Consider the following 15773-nt stretch of genomic DNA (forward strand, 5'->3'; position numbering starts at 1 on the left):
TTGGAAACATCCAGACATTTCTACAGTTGCTGGGGCAACGAGGGACCAGAATCGCATATATAAAGCAACACGTCCTGATTTATTTTGAAAGATCCACGGCTTCAATCTAACTGAATGCTGTATATATGACGCGATAAAAGAGTTCTAGTGTGTGGTGGTCTTAGCTTTCCCAACTTTTGTTCGGTTGTTGGGGTATAAGCGAATTTATGCGATTCTTTTTTGACTATACTATACAAACTATGGATGGTGATATCTCAGGCTGTCTTGCAGGTTACATGGTCATACTTTGAATATTACGTATTTGGAGGGCTAACTACGTATTTGCACACTTTGGGTGGATTTGGAGACCAGCTTTCCTTTTTTATTAGCACCATTCTCGTTCTAATGCCGCATATATCGTTCCCTGTGCGATACAGCAGTGCATTATGCAGCCTCCTCAGCGCAACTCCGACAACTGTTCACCACCGCCTCGTTTAGCCATGAACTCCGAGCGTTGATGTCACGTCACACTTCAATTGGAGGGCATTGTAGCCTTGGTCATGATCCCCAGTAGCTGTTGTTTCGGTTTCCGTGACCCACACCTTCCTCCCTCATCTCAAGAGCGGGCACCACGAGGCTTGCACCGTCGATCTTCCATTGCTGGACGGTATATAAACTGAGGAGAAGGACCACTTGTTACATGCTGCTCAGCTCATTTTGATGCATTAGCCGTGTGATCAATACAACCATCGCTTAGGGAGAGTCTCGGAGACATGTTTAGATCCGCATCAACTATTTCAGCGCTCAAGTTTGCTTCTTTTAATCCCCTACGCAATTCGCATAGGGTTGCTCCACGCTTGGTACCACCAATTGTGTTAATAAGTCGGAAGAACTCTACAACAATGAGAGGCCTACAATACTACGGTGCTAACGACATCAGATACAACACCGAGATCCCTGTTCCGCAGGTCACTAACCCAGATGACGTGATTGTAAAGGTTGCCTTCTGCGGTATCTGTGGGACAGATCTACACGAGTACGAGGAGCCAATCTTCTTCTCCAGTGCTGCGTCGCCAGACGGTGATAAGATCAGTGGCAAAAAGTTGCCACTGGTTCTAGGCCACGAGTTCTCTGGGGTAGTTCATGAGGTTGGTTCCAACGTCACCCATGTGAAGGAAGGGGACCATGTGGTTGTGGAGACCACAGGCCACTGCGAAGAGAGACAGAACTACTTCAAATCTCCGGAGAACAAGAGAAGCCATCTACCAACGTGCCAGTCCTGTGAACTGGGCTACACAAACACATGTGCCGACCTCAACTTCCTGGGGTTGGGTGTTGATAATGGAGCCCTTGCCGAGTTCACAAAGTACTCCAAGAACCACGTCTTGAAGGTGGACAAGAAGATCCCCCTGGACGTGGCTGCGTTGATCGAGCCTCTCTCTGTGGTCTGGCACGCTGTTGAGCTCGCCAACTTCAAGGCAGGCCAGGATGCCCTTGTGCTGGGCGCAGGGCCAATTGGCCTCGCAACGTGTTTGGTGCTCCAAGCAAAGGGTGCTTCCAAGGTGGTTGTGTCTGAGCCTGCCTCTATCAGACGTGAGCAGGCCATCAAGCTAGGTGCCGTTGGCTTCAACCCAGCCGAGTTTGGTCCACGCGCGACAGAGGAGTTGAGAAAGTTGGGGTCCCGTGGTGAAGGCTTTGCAGCTTCCTTTGATTGTTCTGGTATTCCTGTGACGTATGAAACGTCTATCCATGCCATCAGAGCACACGGTGTTGCCTGTAATGTCGCCATCTGGCCACACAAATCGGTTGCCCACTACGTCATGGATCTCACTCTTGAAGAGAAGACGTCTGTCGGGTCACTGGGCTACACCACCAAGGACTTTGCCGGTGTTATAAAGGCCATGGAAGCTGGTAAATTGGAAGTTGCCAAGGTCAAAGAGCTTATCACTGGTAAATTCTCGCTTAAAGATGGTGTTGAGAAGGGCTTCAAGGAATTGATTGAGCACAAGGATAAGCATATCAAGATCCTCGTGACACCAGATATGTAAGCGTATAGCTAGTAGTAATTGAAGAATAACTGTGGGTGGAAAGTAGCGTGTATAGGATGTGAAAGCATAGGCAGTGCAGTTGGTGTCCGGCTGATTGGGTGTCCAGATGTTTTGGTGTCCGGGTGTTTGGATGTCCAGGTGTTTATCTGTCCAGGTGTCTAAGTGTCCGGCTTAACCTTATTCAGCAGTGCACACCCGGGAATTTCCTCGACACATCAAAAAATCACAACAAAAAACTCCTTGGTTACCACCATTGGCGTGTTATCGAGTCGAATAGCGAGCACAGCAACGAAGCGAACGAACCATGTCTTTAGAATCCCAGCAGATACCGTACGGTAAACAGCAGGCGTACTACAACGGGCTGGACCAGAACTTCCAGGAGTTTGCTGAAACCACGCAATGGCAACAACAGCACGAGCAGATGAACCACTCTCAGGTGCACGGCGGTCAACACAACGGTGTTCAACCGGACTCACATGTAGTTGTTGGTGGTGGTAACACGCAGGACTATGAGAGTGGATATCCTGTGTCGTTGGAATATGAACAGCACCAACGAGGGTTTCAAAACAGCGATAATGACCAAGAACAGATACAACTTCCTGCGCCTGTGCCACAGCTTCCACCTACACACATGTCACATCACCAGGCGCATCATCCTGAGGCACGTCTTCATGAACAGCAACAGAGCCAGCAACTCCAGCTGCAGCAGCAACATCTTCAGCAACATCTTCAGCATCAACAACAGCAGCAGCAACAGCAGCAGCATCAACACCAACCACAAATGCCACAAGACGATCGTAAACAAGAGGATGTCAGCATACCGCAAGATGACGTTTCCGTTGATATGCCGGTGGAACAACCGTTCTACGTGAATGCCAAGCAGTACCATCGTATTCTGAAACGTCGGTTAGCCAGGGCTAAGCTGGAGGAATCCCTGAAAGTTGCACGGGGAAGAAGACCATATCTTCACGAATCGAGACATAAGCATGCTATGCGCCGTCCAAGAGGTCAAGGTGGTCGTTTCCTCACTGCAGCTGAGATCGCAGAGAGGGAAAGACAGGAGAAGATGAAACAGATGGAAGAGCAGATGAAGACTGACGATAGCTCAGAGTCAAACCAGGTTACAACTGAGAATCATGCTACTGTAAGTGGCGAGAGTAGCGCAAAGGATGCCACGCCCTCAACAGGCGAGCCAACATCGGCTAATGACATAGCAGCCACAGCAGTAACGACAACGTCTTCCCAGTCAACAACAGTAACAACAGCAGCAACTAATACTACTAATACTACATCATCTAGTTGATTCCTCCCCTCCCACCATTGCAATGCTGTGCTATGTGATCTGATTTGCCCATCGAGTTATGAATTTATGTTAGGAATCTTCATTCCCCTGAATACAACAAAGAACGAACGAAAAAACAGTCAAAAGGAGAAGAGTTATGTAAAAGAAGAACTCATACGCTTGTTCACTTACCCTTGACTATGACTACTGTGTATATATATTATAAACTTCCTTTATTGTACTGTTTAAAGAGTTGTCTATTTACAAGTGTATGTTGTGTGTTTTTATCTTTCTCTGTATCATTTTGCGTCATAAACGAGGAGTGGCTTAGGAAGCCGGGGCTGAAGATGGCGAGCCACTTGGATCGTTCTTTGGATCCAAATACTTCTCAAATGCCTCATTCTTCTCTTTGAAAGGTCTTGGTCCTAGAAGCTCAATCATATCGTTTCTGGTCAATACCTCTTTCTTCAACAACAACTGTGCAACCTTTTCAACTTCATCAGCTTTCTCCTTCAAGAGGTTACGGCAACGATCAGCACATTCGTTAACGATACGATAAACCTCTGAATCGATAATTGTTGCGGTTTCTTCACTGAACGGCTTGGTCATGTCGGAATCGTCCTTACGTTCAAGCGCCAGTGGTCCAATCTTTGGAGACATACCCAGCCTCACAACCATGTTATTGGCAATGTTTGTAACCTTCTTGAAATCGTCACTTGCACCAGATGTAACAGAGTCAAAGTGCAACTCTTCGGAGATACGGCCACCAAGCGCCATGGTCATCTTGTCACTCAATTGATCAACACTCAAGAGGTAGATATCCGGTGGTAAGTACTGTGCATAACCCAAGGCACCTTGTCCTCTAGGAATGATGGACACTTTCAACAATGGGTCTGCAAATTCCAAATACCAACCACAAATGGCATGACCAGCCTCATGGTAAGCAACAACCTTCTTCTCATGTGGTGACAACAATTTGGATTTCTTCTCCAATCCTGCAATAACACGTTCAATGGCTTGCTCGAAATGGTGTAAAACAACCTCTGGGTCATCGTGACGTGCTGCAATCAATGCCGCTTCGTTGACAACATTGGCGATATCCGCACCGGAAAATCCTGGTGTGAGTGCAGCCAACTTACCACAGAGATCCTGGAACTCTGGGGAGTCTTTAGAAATTGCCAACTTGATTCCTTGTAAATGAACACCATAGATTTGTTTACGTCCTTCCAATTCTGGCTTATCAATCTGAATATGACGGTCAAATCTTCCAGGTCTCAACAAAGCAGGGTCTAGAACATCTGGTCTATTAGTACCTGCAAGAACAACAACATGATCTGAGCTTTGGAAACCATCCATCTCAACAAGCAATTGGTTGAGTGTGGTTTCACGTTCATCGTTTGCACCAGAGAAGTTACCCTTTGTACGAGCCTTACCAATGGCATCGATTTCATCAATAAAAACGATAGATGGGGCATTTTCACGTGCCGTTTTGAATAAATCACGGACACGAGAGGCACCAACACCTACAAACATCTCGACAAACTCTGAACCTGAAACGGAATAAAATGGAACACCAGCTTCACCAGCAGTAGCCTTAGCCAAGAGGGTCTTACCGGTACCTGGAGGACCGGAAAGGATTGCACCTCTTGGGATCTTACCACCCAACTTTTCATACTTCTCAGGGTTTTTAAGGAAAGACACAAACTCCATCACTTCTTCCTTGGCCTCTTCCATGCCTGCAACGTCTTTAAACTTAACCTTAACATCTGTATCTTGATTAAATTTCTTTGCTTGAGACTTACCCACGCCAAAGATACCACCTCCAGCACCACCAGCACCTTGAGTCGAGCGCTTTGTCAGCCAGAATAAACCAGCCAACATCAACAAGGTTGGCAAGAATTGGAACATTGAACGCAAGAAATGCCCCTCTTGTGCATAGACAACAGGAATACGGAAGTCATCGGCCACTCCATTCTCATCTTGAGCCTTTGATAACTTGTGCTCAAATTGATCTAAGGAACCAAGTGTAAAGTAGTAATAGTTTTGTCCGCCTAATGACTGTTTACCATTATCGTTTAGAACCACACGAACCAAAGATTTGTTCACGACAATAAGCTTCTGGACGAATCCTTTATCTAAAAAGTTTGTGCGGAATTCTTGGAATGTGATTTCATGGGAACCATCTGAAGATGTTAGGTAGTATCCCATAAAGATTGCAACACCCATAAACACTAATATCTCCAGTGGATCGACACGGAATGCATAAACTCTATTCTTTGGATCTGAATCGTCCTTGATAAATCTCTTATTTCCATTTGCCAATTCATCCTCTGCTTTCTTCATCTTTTCTTCGTTTTGTTTCTGCCATTTATCAAATGTCTGTTCTTGCTCTTGCCTTTCACGTTGTTTCTTCAACTCCTCTGCGGTTTTACTGGCATCTTTGTTCTTGTTTTTTAAGAATTCTGCAAAGACAGAGTGATCAGAAGAATCCTCTTCCTCTTCCTCAGCTTTAGCTGCAATTTGCTCCTGTTCCTTGGAGAATTGGAGCAATTCTTCAAATAATGCCTTTTTCTTGAGCATTCTTGGGTCGTTAACATCCTTCACCGCCTCCAAGTACAATTCAAGAAATTGTGAAGGGTGAGAACCGTCTCTTCTAATCAAATCTTCTAGTTTATTCTTGACACTCACGACATCCACGGTGTCGCTTAGGAGAAGCTCCAGGAATAACTCTCTCTTACGGATAGAGGCGGCAGGGTTCTCACCAGGCTCTTCAATAGAGCGCTTAAACTTGGAATAGTTGAGATTGCCATCTTTATCGAATAGGAATCTACTTGGAGCTGAAGTGTGTAGCAATCTTCTTCTCTGGCCAACCGCCGTTGAACTCACTGGGAAACCGGCACCAGCGACACCAGTGGCGGCGGCGGCAGCGGCTGTTGTTCTTGGAATGAGACAAGAGAACGAGTTGGATCTCCTTGTACAAGCGAGACTGTTCCCACTGAGAGCAACCGCTCTGGTACTGAATCTCACCAGCGGAAGCCTTTGTGGTACAATCATCGTTTCCTTGCTATGTGTTCTGATGGAAAGAGACAGAAAGCGGTGATGGAACCTTTTTGTTGTCGTTGTCGTTTTTGTGGTTTTTGTGATGTTGTGGGTTTTCTAACCGCCCAGTTTGTCTCTCAGATTCATTTGCCGCCCGAGCAGAAATCCCACTTTGCAGGAGGGGTTTGGAATCGTTGTTGTTTCCCATGGTGTTTGAGTGTGTGGGTGTTTGGGTTTATAGGTGTAAGGGTGTTTTTGGTAACCCGGTTTTCGGTAACCCAGTTTTCCAAGTGAATCGGAATTACGTCGGGACGGGGACGTGTGCCTGTGGAAAGAAAACGTTGGAATATTCCGATGTTTGTGTCTGTGTGCTCAACGCAGTGTAAACAAACAACCCATAGGAATCAAAAGGAGAAGCAACAAAGGGAAGAACAATGGCTAGAAGATGTATGTGTATATGTACAGAGGCAAATGCTGTGATCTAGGTACTAATTTGTGCTAGCGTTACGTTCCAGCACCGCGGAATCCTCCATGGTTGTTGAAGATCCTGTTGATGTCCAAGAGGAGGATGCAGAGTACCATGAGTATGAAGATGAAGAGGACCAGGATCGTGGAGACGAGGAGGAAGAGGAAGAGGAAGAAGGTGAAGAGGAGGAGGAAGATGACGAAGATGATGACGACGATGACGATGAAAGTAAAGCGGATGACGGCTCTAAGCCAGCAAAGAAAAGAGGCAGACCTCCTAAGAGACCACCTATTGAGGACGGTGGACTGAGCGATTTCAAGCGGATTCGATTTGAAGAGCCGAAAATCAAAGGAAGAAGAGGCAGAAAGCCTGCTATTGCGCCAGAGGGCTCACTGGTAACTGAATCTGGCCGTGTGCTTACAGTTGTTGATGACGAGTACGACTTGAGCGAGGACGAGGAAGGTGAGCAGAAGATCGATAAGAATGGTGCGCTACTCGGGAATCGTGAATATAGGGTCAGAACGTTTAAAGTGAAAGGTAAAGGTGATCGTCTTTATATGCTTTCTACTGAACCAGCGAGATGCATGGGGTTTAGAGACTCGTATCTGCTTTTCCAAAAGCACAGACTGTTGTACAAGGTTGTGCTCGATCAAGATGAGAAATATGATTTGATCGATCGTGAAATCATCCCCCACTCGTATAAAGGACGTGTTATTGGACTCGTTACGGCACGTTCTGTGTTTAGAGAATTTGGTGCAAAAATCGTCGTTGGGGGTAAATGGATCACGGACGACTACTACGCAACGAAGCTACGCGAATTAGGACGTGTCCATGAAGGTGATATCGCAGATCCTGCCGATATACTTCCCATCCAGGGCACCGAATACAACAGAAACCAATTCGTCGCGTGGCACGGTGCGTCGCAGGTGTACCACCAACCTTCTTTCGTGAGTACGCCACAGGCCTCGTACGAAACCGTTGAACTCGCCACAGTGAAGGCCCTCAAACAAACGGGAAGCATGGATGAAGAGAACTGGATGTTCCAACACGCCTTGAGCGTTCGTGAATTTGAGAACGCACTGACCCAAGGTCGGATGATCATTCAAAGAGGGTTGAGAGACTCGTATACCGGGATAACGTTCGTCCCAGGAGAGACACAAGCAGCACATGTCCAATTCGTCAAAGAGGAGGACGACAACGATGTCAACAGCAAGAAGAAACTCGTATATGAGACAAAGATGCAAGTCAAAGGGTTCACAAGAAAAACGGGACTCTGCGATGTGCCATTGGAATTGTTTGAGGACTGCGTTGATGAAGAAACCAAGAATGCTATACTTAAACAACAAGAGTACGAGAGGTTCTGTGTATAGGTATATTTTCTCCAATACTACCAGGATAATAAACCATTATGTAATCTTGTAGGAAGACGCTTCACGGTTTAATATGACGATGCTCCAGCCGAGAAAAATGTCTGGATGTTTCTTTGTTTACTTTTTGTTGCCCGTACCGGATTCCCATGATCAAAAACTTTTCAATTTGGAACTGGCGGTACTTTCCCCTTTTCCTCTTCTTCATCTCATTTTACCCTCCCAACTGCGTGTGCATTTCACTTCACGGTTATCCCACTGACTGATACGCTGACAATGGCTGACTTGGAATCTCTTTCGTTGCTTTTGGAGCAATCGCTGAATCCTCAGACTTCTAAGCAAGCAGAGCAGCAGCTTAGAGCCCAGGAAGATACCCAAGGCTTCGCCTTGACACTTCTCCATGTCGTTGCCTCGACGAACCTGAACATCTCTACTAGGCTTGCTGGTGCTCTGTTCTTCAAGAACTTCATCAAGCGCAAATGGGTTGATGAAGACGGTCGCTACCTCAACTCTGATGTTGAGCTCATCAAGCATGAGATCATCCCGCTGATGATAACTTTACCTAATAACTTGCAAGTACAGATCGGAGAAGCTGTTTCTATCATCGCCGACTCTGACTTCCCAGAGCGCTGGCCAACGTTGATTGATGACTTGGTTGCCAAGTTGAGTGAGGATGATATGGTTACAAACAAGGGTGTGCTCACTGTGGCCCACTCCATCTTCAAGAGATGGAGACCGTTGTTTAGATCCGACGCTCTGTTCTTGGAGATCAAATTGGTGCTGGACAAGTTCTGTACTCCATTCCTCGCTTTGTTGCACCGTGTGGACTCCTCAATCGACGCTAGCAGTGACAACAAGGCTCAACTGCAGATTCTGTTTGACGTCTTACTTCTCTTGATTAAGATCTACTACGATTTGAACTGTCAGGATATTCCAGAGTTCTTCGAAGACAACATGAATGATGGAATGGGAATCATTCATAAATATCTCGTCTATGATAATCCTCTGTTGAGAGATGATGATGAGGACTCAGATGCTGATATTTTGGCAAAGACTAAGACCTCAATTTCAGAGTTGATTCAGCTATACACCACAAGATATGGTGACGTCTTTGATCCAATGATCCCACAGTTCATTCAAAGTGTCTGGAATTTGCTTACTGCTACTAGCTTGCAACCAAAATATGATATCATGGTTTCTAAGTTGTTATCTTTCTTGACATGTGTTGCAAGATTACCAACACACTCTGAGATCTTCAACAACGAGACCGCAATGAAGGAAGTCACGGAGAGAATCATTATTCCAAATTTAACCGTTAGAGAATCTGATGAAGAGTTGTTTGAAGATGATCCTATTGAATACATCAGACGTGATTTGGAAGGCTCAGACTCCGATACTAGAAGAAGAGGTGCCATCGACTTCCTTAGGGAGTTAAAGGCCAAAAATGATTCATTGGTCACACAAGTTGTGTTTCAATATATCACTCATTATTTGCAAGAATACCACAAATTTCCGCAACAATGGAAGTATAAGGATTTGGCTATTTACCTCTTTACTGCATTGGCTACTAAGAGCTCTTCGTCTACAAACATCCTATTGGATGTTGTTCAATTCTTCACACAGAACATCGTTTCTGACTTGATTAACGATGACATCCATACCATCTTAAAGGTCGACGCTATCAAGTATATCTATACTTTCAGAAACCAATTGACAAAGCAACAACTTCTTGAGTCCTTCCCAATTTTGAACAAGCATTTGAAGGCTTCAGATTTCGTTGAATATACCTATGCTTCTATCACCATTGAGAGGATATTGTCCCTAAGAGGGGCCGATAAAAAGCCAATGTTCAACAAAGAGGATATTCAAGGTATTGTTCAGGAGTTATTGACCAATCTCTTCCAATTGATCTTGAAGAACACGTCAACCCCTGAGAAATTAGCCGAAAATGAGTTTTTGATGAAAACACTAATGAGAGTTTTGCTCATTGCAGAAGGCTCGGTTTCCTCAATTGCTGTGGAACTACTGAAGAACTTGTTGTCCATTGTTTCAATCATTGCGAAGAACCCATCCAACCCAAGATTTTCTCATTACACTTTCGAATCCATTGCCATCTTGATCAAGTACAACCACAACGGTAACTGGAATACACTAATGAACATTATTGTTCCATCGTTCCTCGAGTTGCTTGGTGCAGACGTCCAGGAGTTCGTCCCATACGTTTTCCAAATCCTGGCCTTCTTGTTGGAAGTTTCTCCTGAATCTGAACCATTGCCAGACACATATAAGCAACTAATCCAACCTTTGCTGTCTCCAAGCGTCTGGGAGTTCAAGGGTAATATTCCAGCAGTTACGAGATTGCTACAGGCTATCTTGGTGAAGGACTATGCTGCCTTCGCTGACCTCATGGCTTTACTCGGTGTCTTCCAGAAGTTAATCTCTTCTAAACTCAACGAGTACTACGGATTTGATCTCTTGGAAACCATCCTATTGAAGGTCCCGGATGACAGACTTCAACCATACGTCTCTAACATTGGTGTGCTGCTCTTGCAAAGATTACAAAACTCTAGAACGGAGAAATATGTCAAACGTCTTGTCTGTTTTGTTTCTAAGCTTACGATGATCAAATCCACTGACTACAGTATTCTCTTTTTTGAGCAAGTTCAAAGCGGTATTTTTGGGGTCATTTTTGAGCAATTCCTCTTGCCATCTATTGCCAACATTGGAAACTTGAACGATAAGAAAACCGTCATCATTGGCTTAACACATCTGATCCAATCGCCAAAGTTCATTAGCGGCGAGTTTCAGAAATTGCTGACCCCAACTGTCGAAGTGCTGTTGCAACTGACCACTTCCGAGTCCATCAAGTCCTTGAACGCAGATGTCGATGAGCTTGCTGGACTGGAGATGGAAGAGATCTCTTCCTTTGGCTCCAGTTTCTCTAAATTGAACAGTATTCCAGTCAAATCCTTGGATCCCTCAAAGATGACCCTCGCTGAAAGTAGGACCTACTTGGTGGGACAATTGAAACAACTTGATCAACAAAGCAACGGCATGTTCATCAACCAGGTCAAATCTCAACTGAATGAAGACGGTCTCAAAAACTTGGCCATCCTGGGCTTCTAAAATCGGTATCTACATCCTAATATGAAACTCGTATGGAATTATCCTCATAAGAATTGTAGAATTGTGGCATGTTTCATCCGGACACCACAACCCTCTTCGATGGCCGAATAATTTTTTTTCTTCACTTTTGCCGATAATTGATGGGTATTAAAGAGGTTTCAAGCGTAGAATTTGGTGACACTTGACGATGCTCAACGCTTCCAGAAGGGTGTTTGGGTCTGTTACACGCCAGAGAAGACATGTACATATAAATTCTGAACTTTCGGCTGCTTTGGAGTCTGCAAACGAGCTTCCGGTTGTGGTCATTGGTGGAGGACATGCCGGTTGTGAAGCTGCTGCCGGGTCGGCTAGAGCAGGTGCCCATACTACACTGATTACTCAAGCGTTGGATAAGATCGGCACCTGCTCGTGTAACCCGTCGATGGGTGGTGTTGGTAAGGGTACTCTTCTCAGAGAGGTTGATGCGCTTGATGGTGTGGCTCCTAAGGTTGTTGATAAGGCTGGTGTTCAGTTCAAAGTGCTGAACAGCTCTCGGGGTCCTGCTGTTTGGGGTCCAAGGGCTCAAATCGATAGAAAGATCTATCTCAGGGAAATGCAATCAGTGTTGAATAACTATGAAAATCTGGATCTATTGGAAGGGCAAGTGAAGGACCTCATCATCGAGCCTGAAGGAGATGTTCACAGAGTTAGAGGCCTAATATTAGAAGATGGCCGTATCTTCAGAGTGTCACAGGTGGTTATCACTACGGGGACATTCCTTGGAGGCGAGATTCACATTGGTCTTAAGGCCTATCCAGCAGGAAGAATCGGAGAGAAGCCAACATATGGAATCTCTGAAACTCTTCGAGATGCCGGCTTCAAGCTGGGGAGACTTAAAACTGGTACTCCTCCACGTTTCTCTTCAAAGACCATCAACTACGAGGGGTTGGATGAACAACTGGGTGATAATCCACCACAAACGATGTCGTACATGAATGATGAAGTGGCCATCAAGGAACAGCTGAAGTGTTACGGCACTAGGACCACTCCCCAACTACATGATTTGATACGTGCCAACTTGGACAAATCCATTCATATTCGTGAGACTGTTCGTGGTCCTCGTTACTGTCCGTCGTTAGAGTCTAAAGTCATAAGATTCCCAAATAACGAGGGCCATAGAATATGGTTGGAACCTGAGGGTTTGGACACTGATCTTGTGTATCCGAATGGTATTTCGATGACCATGCCTGAAGATATTCAAGAGCAACTTGTTCGTATGATTCCAGGCTGTGAGAATGTAAACATGGTACAGCCTGGTTATGGTGTTGAATATGACTATGTGGATCCACGTCAGTTGCGTCAAACGTTAGAAACCAAGCTTGTCAGAGGCCTTTTCCTAGCTGGACAGATCAACGGTACCACAGGTTATGAAGAAGCAGCTGCGCAAGGATGCGTTGCTGGCATCAACGCTGGTTTGGCATATATGGATAGACCGCAGTTGAAACTGAGCAGGTCAGACGCATACATGGGTGTTTTGATTGACGATTTGATCACCAAGGGAGTGGACGAGCCATATAGAATGTTCACTTCAAGATCGGAATTCAGAATAAGCGTTAGATCTGATAACGCTGATTTGAGATTGACGGCAAAGGGGAGAGAGCTTGGAGTTGTCGGTGATGATAGATGGCATAGACATTCTAGTGACGTCAATATCATGGATGAAACAATACAAACCATGAAGGAAACGTATCTGAGCTCACATAAATGGAGCGACATATTGGGTATTAACGTTGGTGTCGACTCTTCAAAGAAATCCGCATATGACATGCTTCGTTTTAACAACGTTACCGGTAAATTGGTGTTACCAGCATTGGCTGAAAGATATCAGGATATTCCAAGCAGGGTTCTTCACAAAATTGAAATCGAAGGTAAGTATTCGCCATACGTTAACAAGCAACGCAATTTCATCAAGGCATTCCAATCTGATGAGACCCTGTTCCTTCCGTTGAAATTTGACTATTCCTCAATGGCCTCTCTGAGCTCAGAGTGCAGGGATATTCTCAACAGGGTACAACCGGAGACGATTGGCCAAGCCAGAAGAATTCAAGGTATAACACCAGCTTCCATTTTTGAGCTTTATAGGCTGGTGAAGACACGTCAAGAGGAGATTAAAGACGAAAGAGCAATTGTGAGTCCCTTGGCTTGAACCGTGCTTGTACATAGAACATAATCACAATTTGTCCAGTTTGTGCAAATGTAGCCGTAATTCTTGTAGGTCCTCCATAGGCAAACGATCATTTACTATTTGCACAAGGTCCGCTTGTGTCCTAACAAGTCTTTGTCTTTTCAAGAGGAGGAAGGAGCTCTTCAAAGCGATTGATTTGGAATCTGAATGATCTGCGAATGACACAAGATCCTGGGATATCTGATCGAAGAACTCGTTGGAGATTTCCCGTATCACAGTGCTGCAATCGGGTGCAAATGGTCTCTTTGAAAGAGTTTGAAGGTGCTTGTAAACCCTTTTAGAGCCCAATGGATCATTCTTGAGTGTCGATTGTCTAGATGTACTCTTCCGCGTTGAAACTGCATTCTTCTTTGCAACGATAGCGCTACTTGAAGAGTCCTTTCCATTCTCCAAAAACGGGTTTGATTGTAAGCCTTCCTGAATGAGAGAGTATTCCTCTCCGTCTTCCATGCCTTCATCGTCCATGATCCCCTCTGGCATGGCAATATCGGAGAACCCTCCTGATAACGGCTTGGGAGTGAATTGCTCCACAGAGGCCATATCGTGCTCCTCAAGTGGCATGTTATCAGGCTGAACATCGAAATCGTAATCCACATCAGACCTTGGTGCCGGGGTGGTATTCTTATCAAACACTTCGTCCATAAGCTCCGCAGGAGCGTGTAATTCACCGAATTGATCTGTCTCATGGCCTGCCTCTTCAATACCGCCATCTCCGTGGCCTTCCGCTTCCCCTTCGCCCTCTTCTCCCTGTGGCTGGTGTCTATCATCAACTCCATGGCTCTCCTGCTCTCTCACAAAGGCCATCGAAAGAGCTCTCAGCATATTCTGCGGCGTGGTGCTTACTCTCCTTCTCCGTCTCGGAGTCAGCATATCAGCCTCCATGATCGTAGACCTCCGTCTCCTCGTGGGGGTCCGCACCGGAGTCTTTGATCTGTTTCTCCGTGGTGTTTCTCTGCGGCTCGACGCTCCAGGCGTGCTTCTATTGGACCTTCCATTCCTCTGTTTCCATTCGTTAGTACATACACCATCCACGAAACATCACACATGCTCACTGTCTCATCAATTCGCCCTGGTGTCTCCGACATGGCCTCTTTTCCGTGGTTTTGCAACGTTGTTTTACGTCTGATGCCTTTGTTTACATTTATGTGCTGTTTTGTTTTGATGTTTTTTTGTTGATGTTTGGGGATTTTGTCCCGTGTTCGATTCTCCCCAGTTGCTCTATTCTATAAAACCTGATTATGTAATCTCATCGGCTTAAAATTTTATGTGGATAGCGATGAGCTACAGCATTTCAACCTTTGCACTGCTCGATGAAGTAGCTCTGTGTATCGCATTATCTGATCAAGAATGAGTAAAGTGGAGAACCCTGATGACCTTAACGATGGGCTTGATTATCAAGTAGATTCTGAGGAAGAAGTTGCAGCCTTCGAGGTCCAAGAGGGCGAAACCGAAGATGAAATAGTACCACAAGAGACTCAATCAACTAGTGGTGCTGGTAAGAAGCGTAAGAAGCCAGCCACCGACAAGCTGAAAGAGAAGAAGAAGATCAAGATGGAGCAAGACATCCAGAAGAAAAAGCAACTGGCACTCTCTGATTCCAACGAGTTGGCTCAGTTCTTTACGCAGGTACTGTTGCAGCAGAACAACGATGCGACACAGTTGGACTATTTCAAGAAGTCTGACTTTGTCGACGCTTCCAAGTACAAGGAAAAGAGAAATCTGGACAACTTCAAAGACTTTACAGATAAGTACAACAAGGGCTTAACGATAATACTGGCGATAAACCGTGTTAGAATTGGTGATTTGTTCAAGGCACTGGGACCCAAGTCAAAAGCGTTGAAAGTCGGCAAAGGTTACGAGTTCAAGATGAGAGAAGATACCAAGTATATTATTGGTACTGTGGAGAGAGTATTGAACTTGGATTTGACAGAACATCCTGTTAAATCAATCATCATCGATGCCTCATACCAAGATCAAAAGACCCATAGTGTTCTCGACGAATCCAAGTTGACAACTCTTTTGAAGAAGTTCCAGGGTATTAAAACTATCCTTTACTGATATATTTGTATATATATATAAGCTATCCCATTGAGTCATCCTTCTCCCATCGCATAGTTCACAATTATATAATATATTATTATATAACTATAATTCCTGCTTATGTAAGCTCACCAACCACTATTTACATTTTCCCCTTTTCGGAAATTTCATTATATGCATCAAATGCCTGAGGAGGAGTTCA

General features: G+C 45.1%; 9 protein-coding genes across 9 annotated transcripts; 7 read left to right on the top strand and 2 right to left on the bottom strand.

The window, feature by feature from the left end:
- Positions 1–396: 396 nt before the first annotated feature.
- CYBJADRAFT_169468 (2,3-butanediol dehydrogenase) lies at positions 397–1964 on the top strand (the record flags this gene model as incomplete). The annotated part of the gene is made up of 1 exon (XM_020215785.1): positions 397–1964. A coding segment is annotated over exon 1 (1083 nt), but the record flags the coding sequence as incomplete, so codon positions are not given.
- A 244-nt stretch (positions 1965–2208) lies between these two features.
- HAP2 (transcription activator HAP2) lies at positions 2209–3438 on the top strand. Its single transcript, XM_020215786.1, has one exon. It carries the CDS (start codon positions 2332–2334, stop codon positions 3328–3330), a length of 999 nt encoding a protein of 332 aa, XP_020068470.1. The 5' UTR covers positions 2209–2331; the 3' UTR covers positions 3331–3438.
- A 198-nt stretch (positions 3439–3636) lies between these two features.
- YTA12 (m-AAA protease subunit YTA12) lies at positions 3637–5652 on the bottom strand (the record flags this gene model as incomplete). The annotated part of the gene is made up of 1 exon (XM_020213004.1): positions 3637–5652. The coding sequence occupies one exon, from the start codon at positions 5650–5652 to the stop codon at positions 3637–3639; it is 2016 nt and encodes a 671-aa protein (XP_020068471.1).
- A 513-nt stretch (positions 5653–6165) lies between these two features.
- CYBJADRAFT_169470 (uncharacterized protein) lies at positions 6166–6449 on the top strand. The gene has a single exon (XM_020215787.1). It carries the CDS (start codon positions 6254–6256, stop codon positions 6407–6409), a length of 156 nt encoding a protein of 51 aa, XP_020068472.1. The 5' UTR covers positions 6166–6253; the 3' UTR covers positions 6410–6449.
- Positions 6450–6782: 333 nt separating this feature from the next.
- On the top strand, positions 6783–8219 carry CYBJADRAFT_186749 (chromatin structure-remodeling complex subunit RSC7; the record flags this gene model as incomplete). The annotated part of the gene is made up of 2 exons (XM_020217230.1): positions 6783–6795; positions 6851–8219. 2 exons carry the CDS (start codon positions 6783–6785, stop codon positions 8182–8184), a joined length of 1347 nt encoding a protein of 448 aa, XP_020068473.1. The 3' UTR covers positions 8185–8219.
- A 181-nt stretch (positions 8220–8400) lies between these two features.
- On the top strand, positions 8401–11354 carry CSE1 (importin-alpha export receptor). Its single transcript, XM_020215788.1, has one exon. It carries the CDS (start codon positions 8458–8460, stop codon positions 11305–11307), a length of 2850 nt encoding a protein of 949 aa, XP_020068474.1. The 5' UTR covers positions 8401–8457; the 3' UTR covers positions 11308–11354.
- A 117-nt stretch (positions 11355–11471) lies between these two features.
- MTO1 (tRNA modification protein MTO1) lies at positions 11472–13531 on the top strand. Its single transcript, XM_020215789.1, has one exon. The coding sequence runs from the start codon at positions 11495–11497 to the stop codon at positions 13490–13492; it is 1998 nt and encodes a 665-aa protein (XP_020068475.1). The 5' UTR covers positions 11472–11494; the 3' UTR covers positions 13493–13531.
- CYBJADRAFT_175175 (CENP-T family protein) lies at positions 13517–14413 on the bottom strand (the record flags this gene model as incomplete). Its single annotated transcript, XM_020216667.1, has 1 exon — positions 13517–14413. The coding sequence occupies one exon, from the start codon at positions 14411–14413 to the stop codon at positions 13517–13519; it is 897 nt and encodes a 298-aa protein (XP_020068476.1).
- Positions 14414–14836: 423 nt separating this feature from the next.
- Positions 14837–15642, top strand: CMS1 (Cms1p). The gene has a single exon (XM_020215790.1). The coding sequence runs from the start codon at positions 14879–14881 to the stop codon at positions 15587–15589; it is 711 nt and encodes a 236-aa protein (XP_020068477.1). The 5' UTR covers positions 14837–14878; the 3' UTR covers positions 15590–15642.
- Positions 15643–15773: the final 131 nt, after the last annotated feature.

Source organism: Cyberlindnera jadinii (genome assembly GCF_001661405.1).
Source record: "Cyberlindnera jadinii NRRL Y-1542 unplaced genomic scaffold CYBJAscaffold_17, whole genome shotgun sequence".
In the NCBI taxonomy this organism is placed as follows: domain Eukaryota; kingdom Fungi; phylum Ascomycota; class Saccharomycetes; order Phaffomycetales; family Wickerhamomycetaceae; genus Williopsis; species Williopsis jadinii.

What these genes read in the sequence shown, in the direction of transcription:
- HAP2 (XM_020215786.1), top strand. Translation starts at nt 2,332, where the DNA reads ATGTCTTTAGAATCCCAGCAGATACCGTACGGTAAACAGCAGGCGTAC.
- CYBJADRAFT_169470 (XM_020215787.1), top strand. Translation starts at nt 6,254, where the DNA reads ATGAGACAAGAGAACGAGTTGGATCTCCTTGTACAAGCGAGACTGTTC.
- CSE1 (XM_020215788.1), top strand. Translation starts at nt 8,458, where the DNA reads ATGGCTGACTTGGAATCTCTTTCGTTGCTTTTGGAGCAATCGCTGAAT.
- MTO1 (XM_020215789.1), top strand. Translation starts at nt 11,495, where the DNA reads ATGCTCAACGCTTCCAGAAGGGTGTTTGGGTCTGTTACACGCCAGAGA.
- CMS1 (XM_020215790.1), top strand. Translation starts at nt 14,879, where the DNA reads ATGAGTAAAGTGGAGAACCCTGATGACCTTAACGATGGGCTTGATTAT.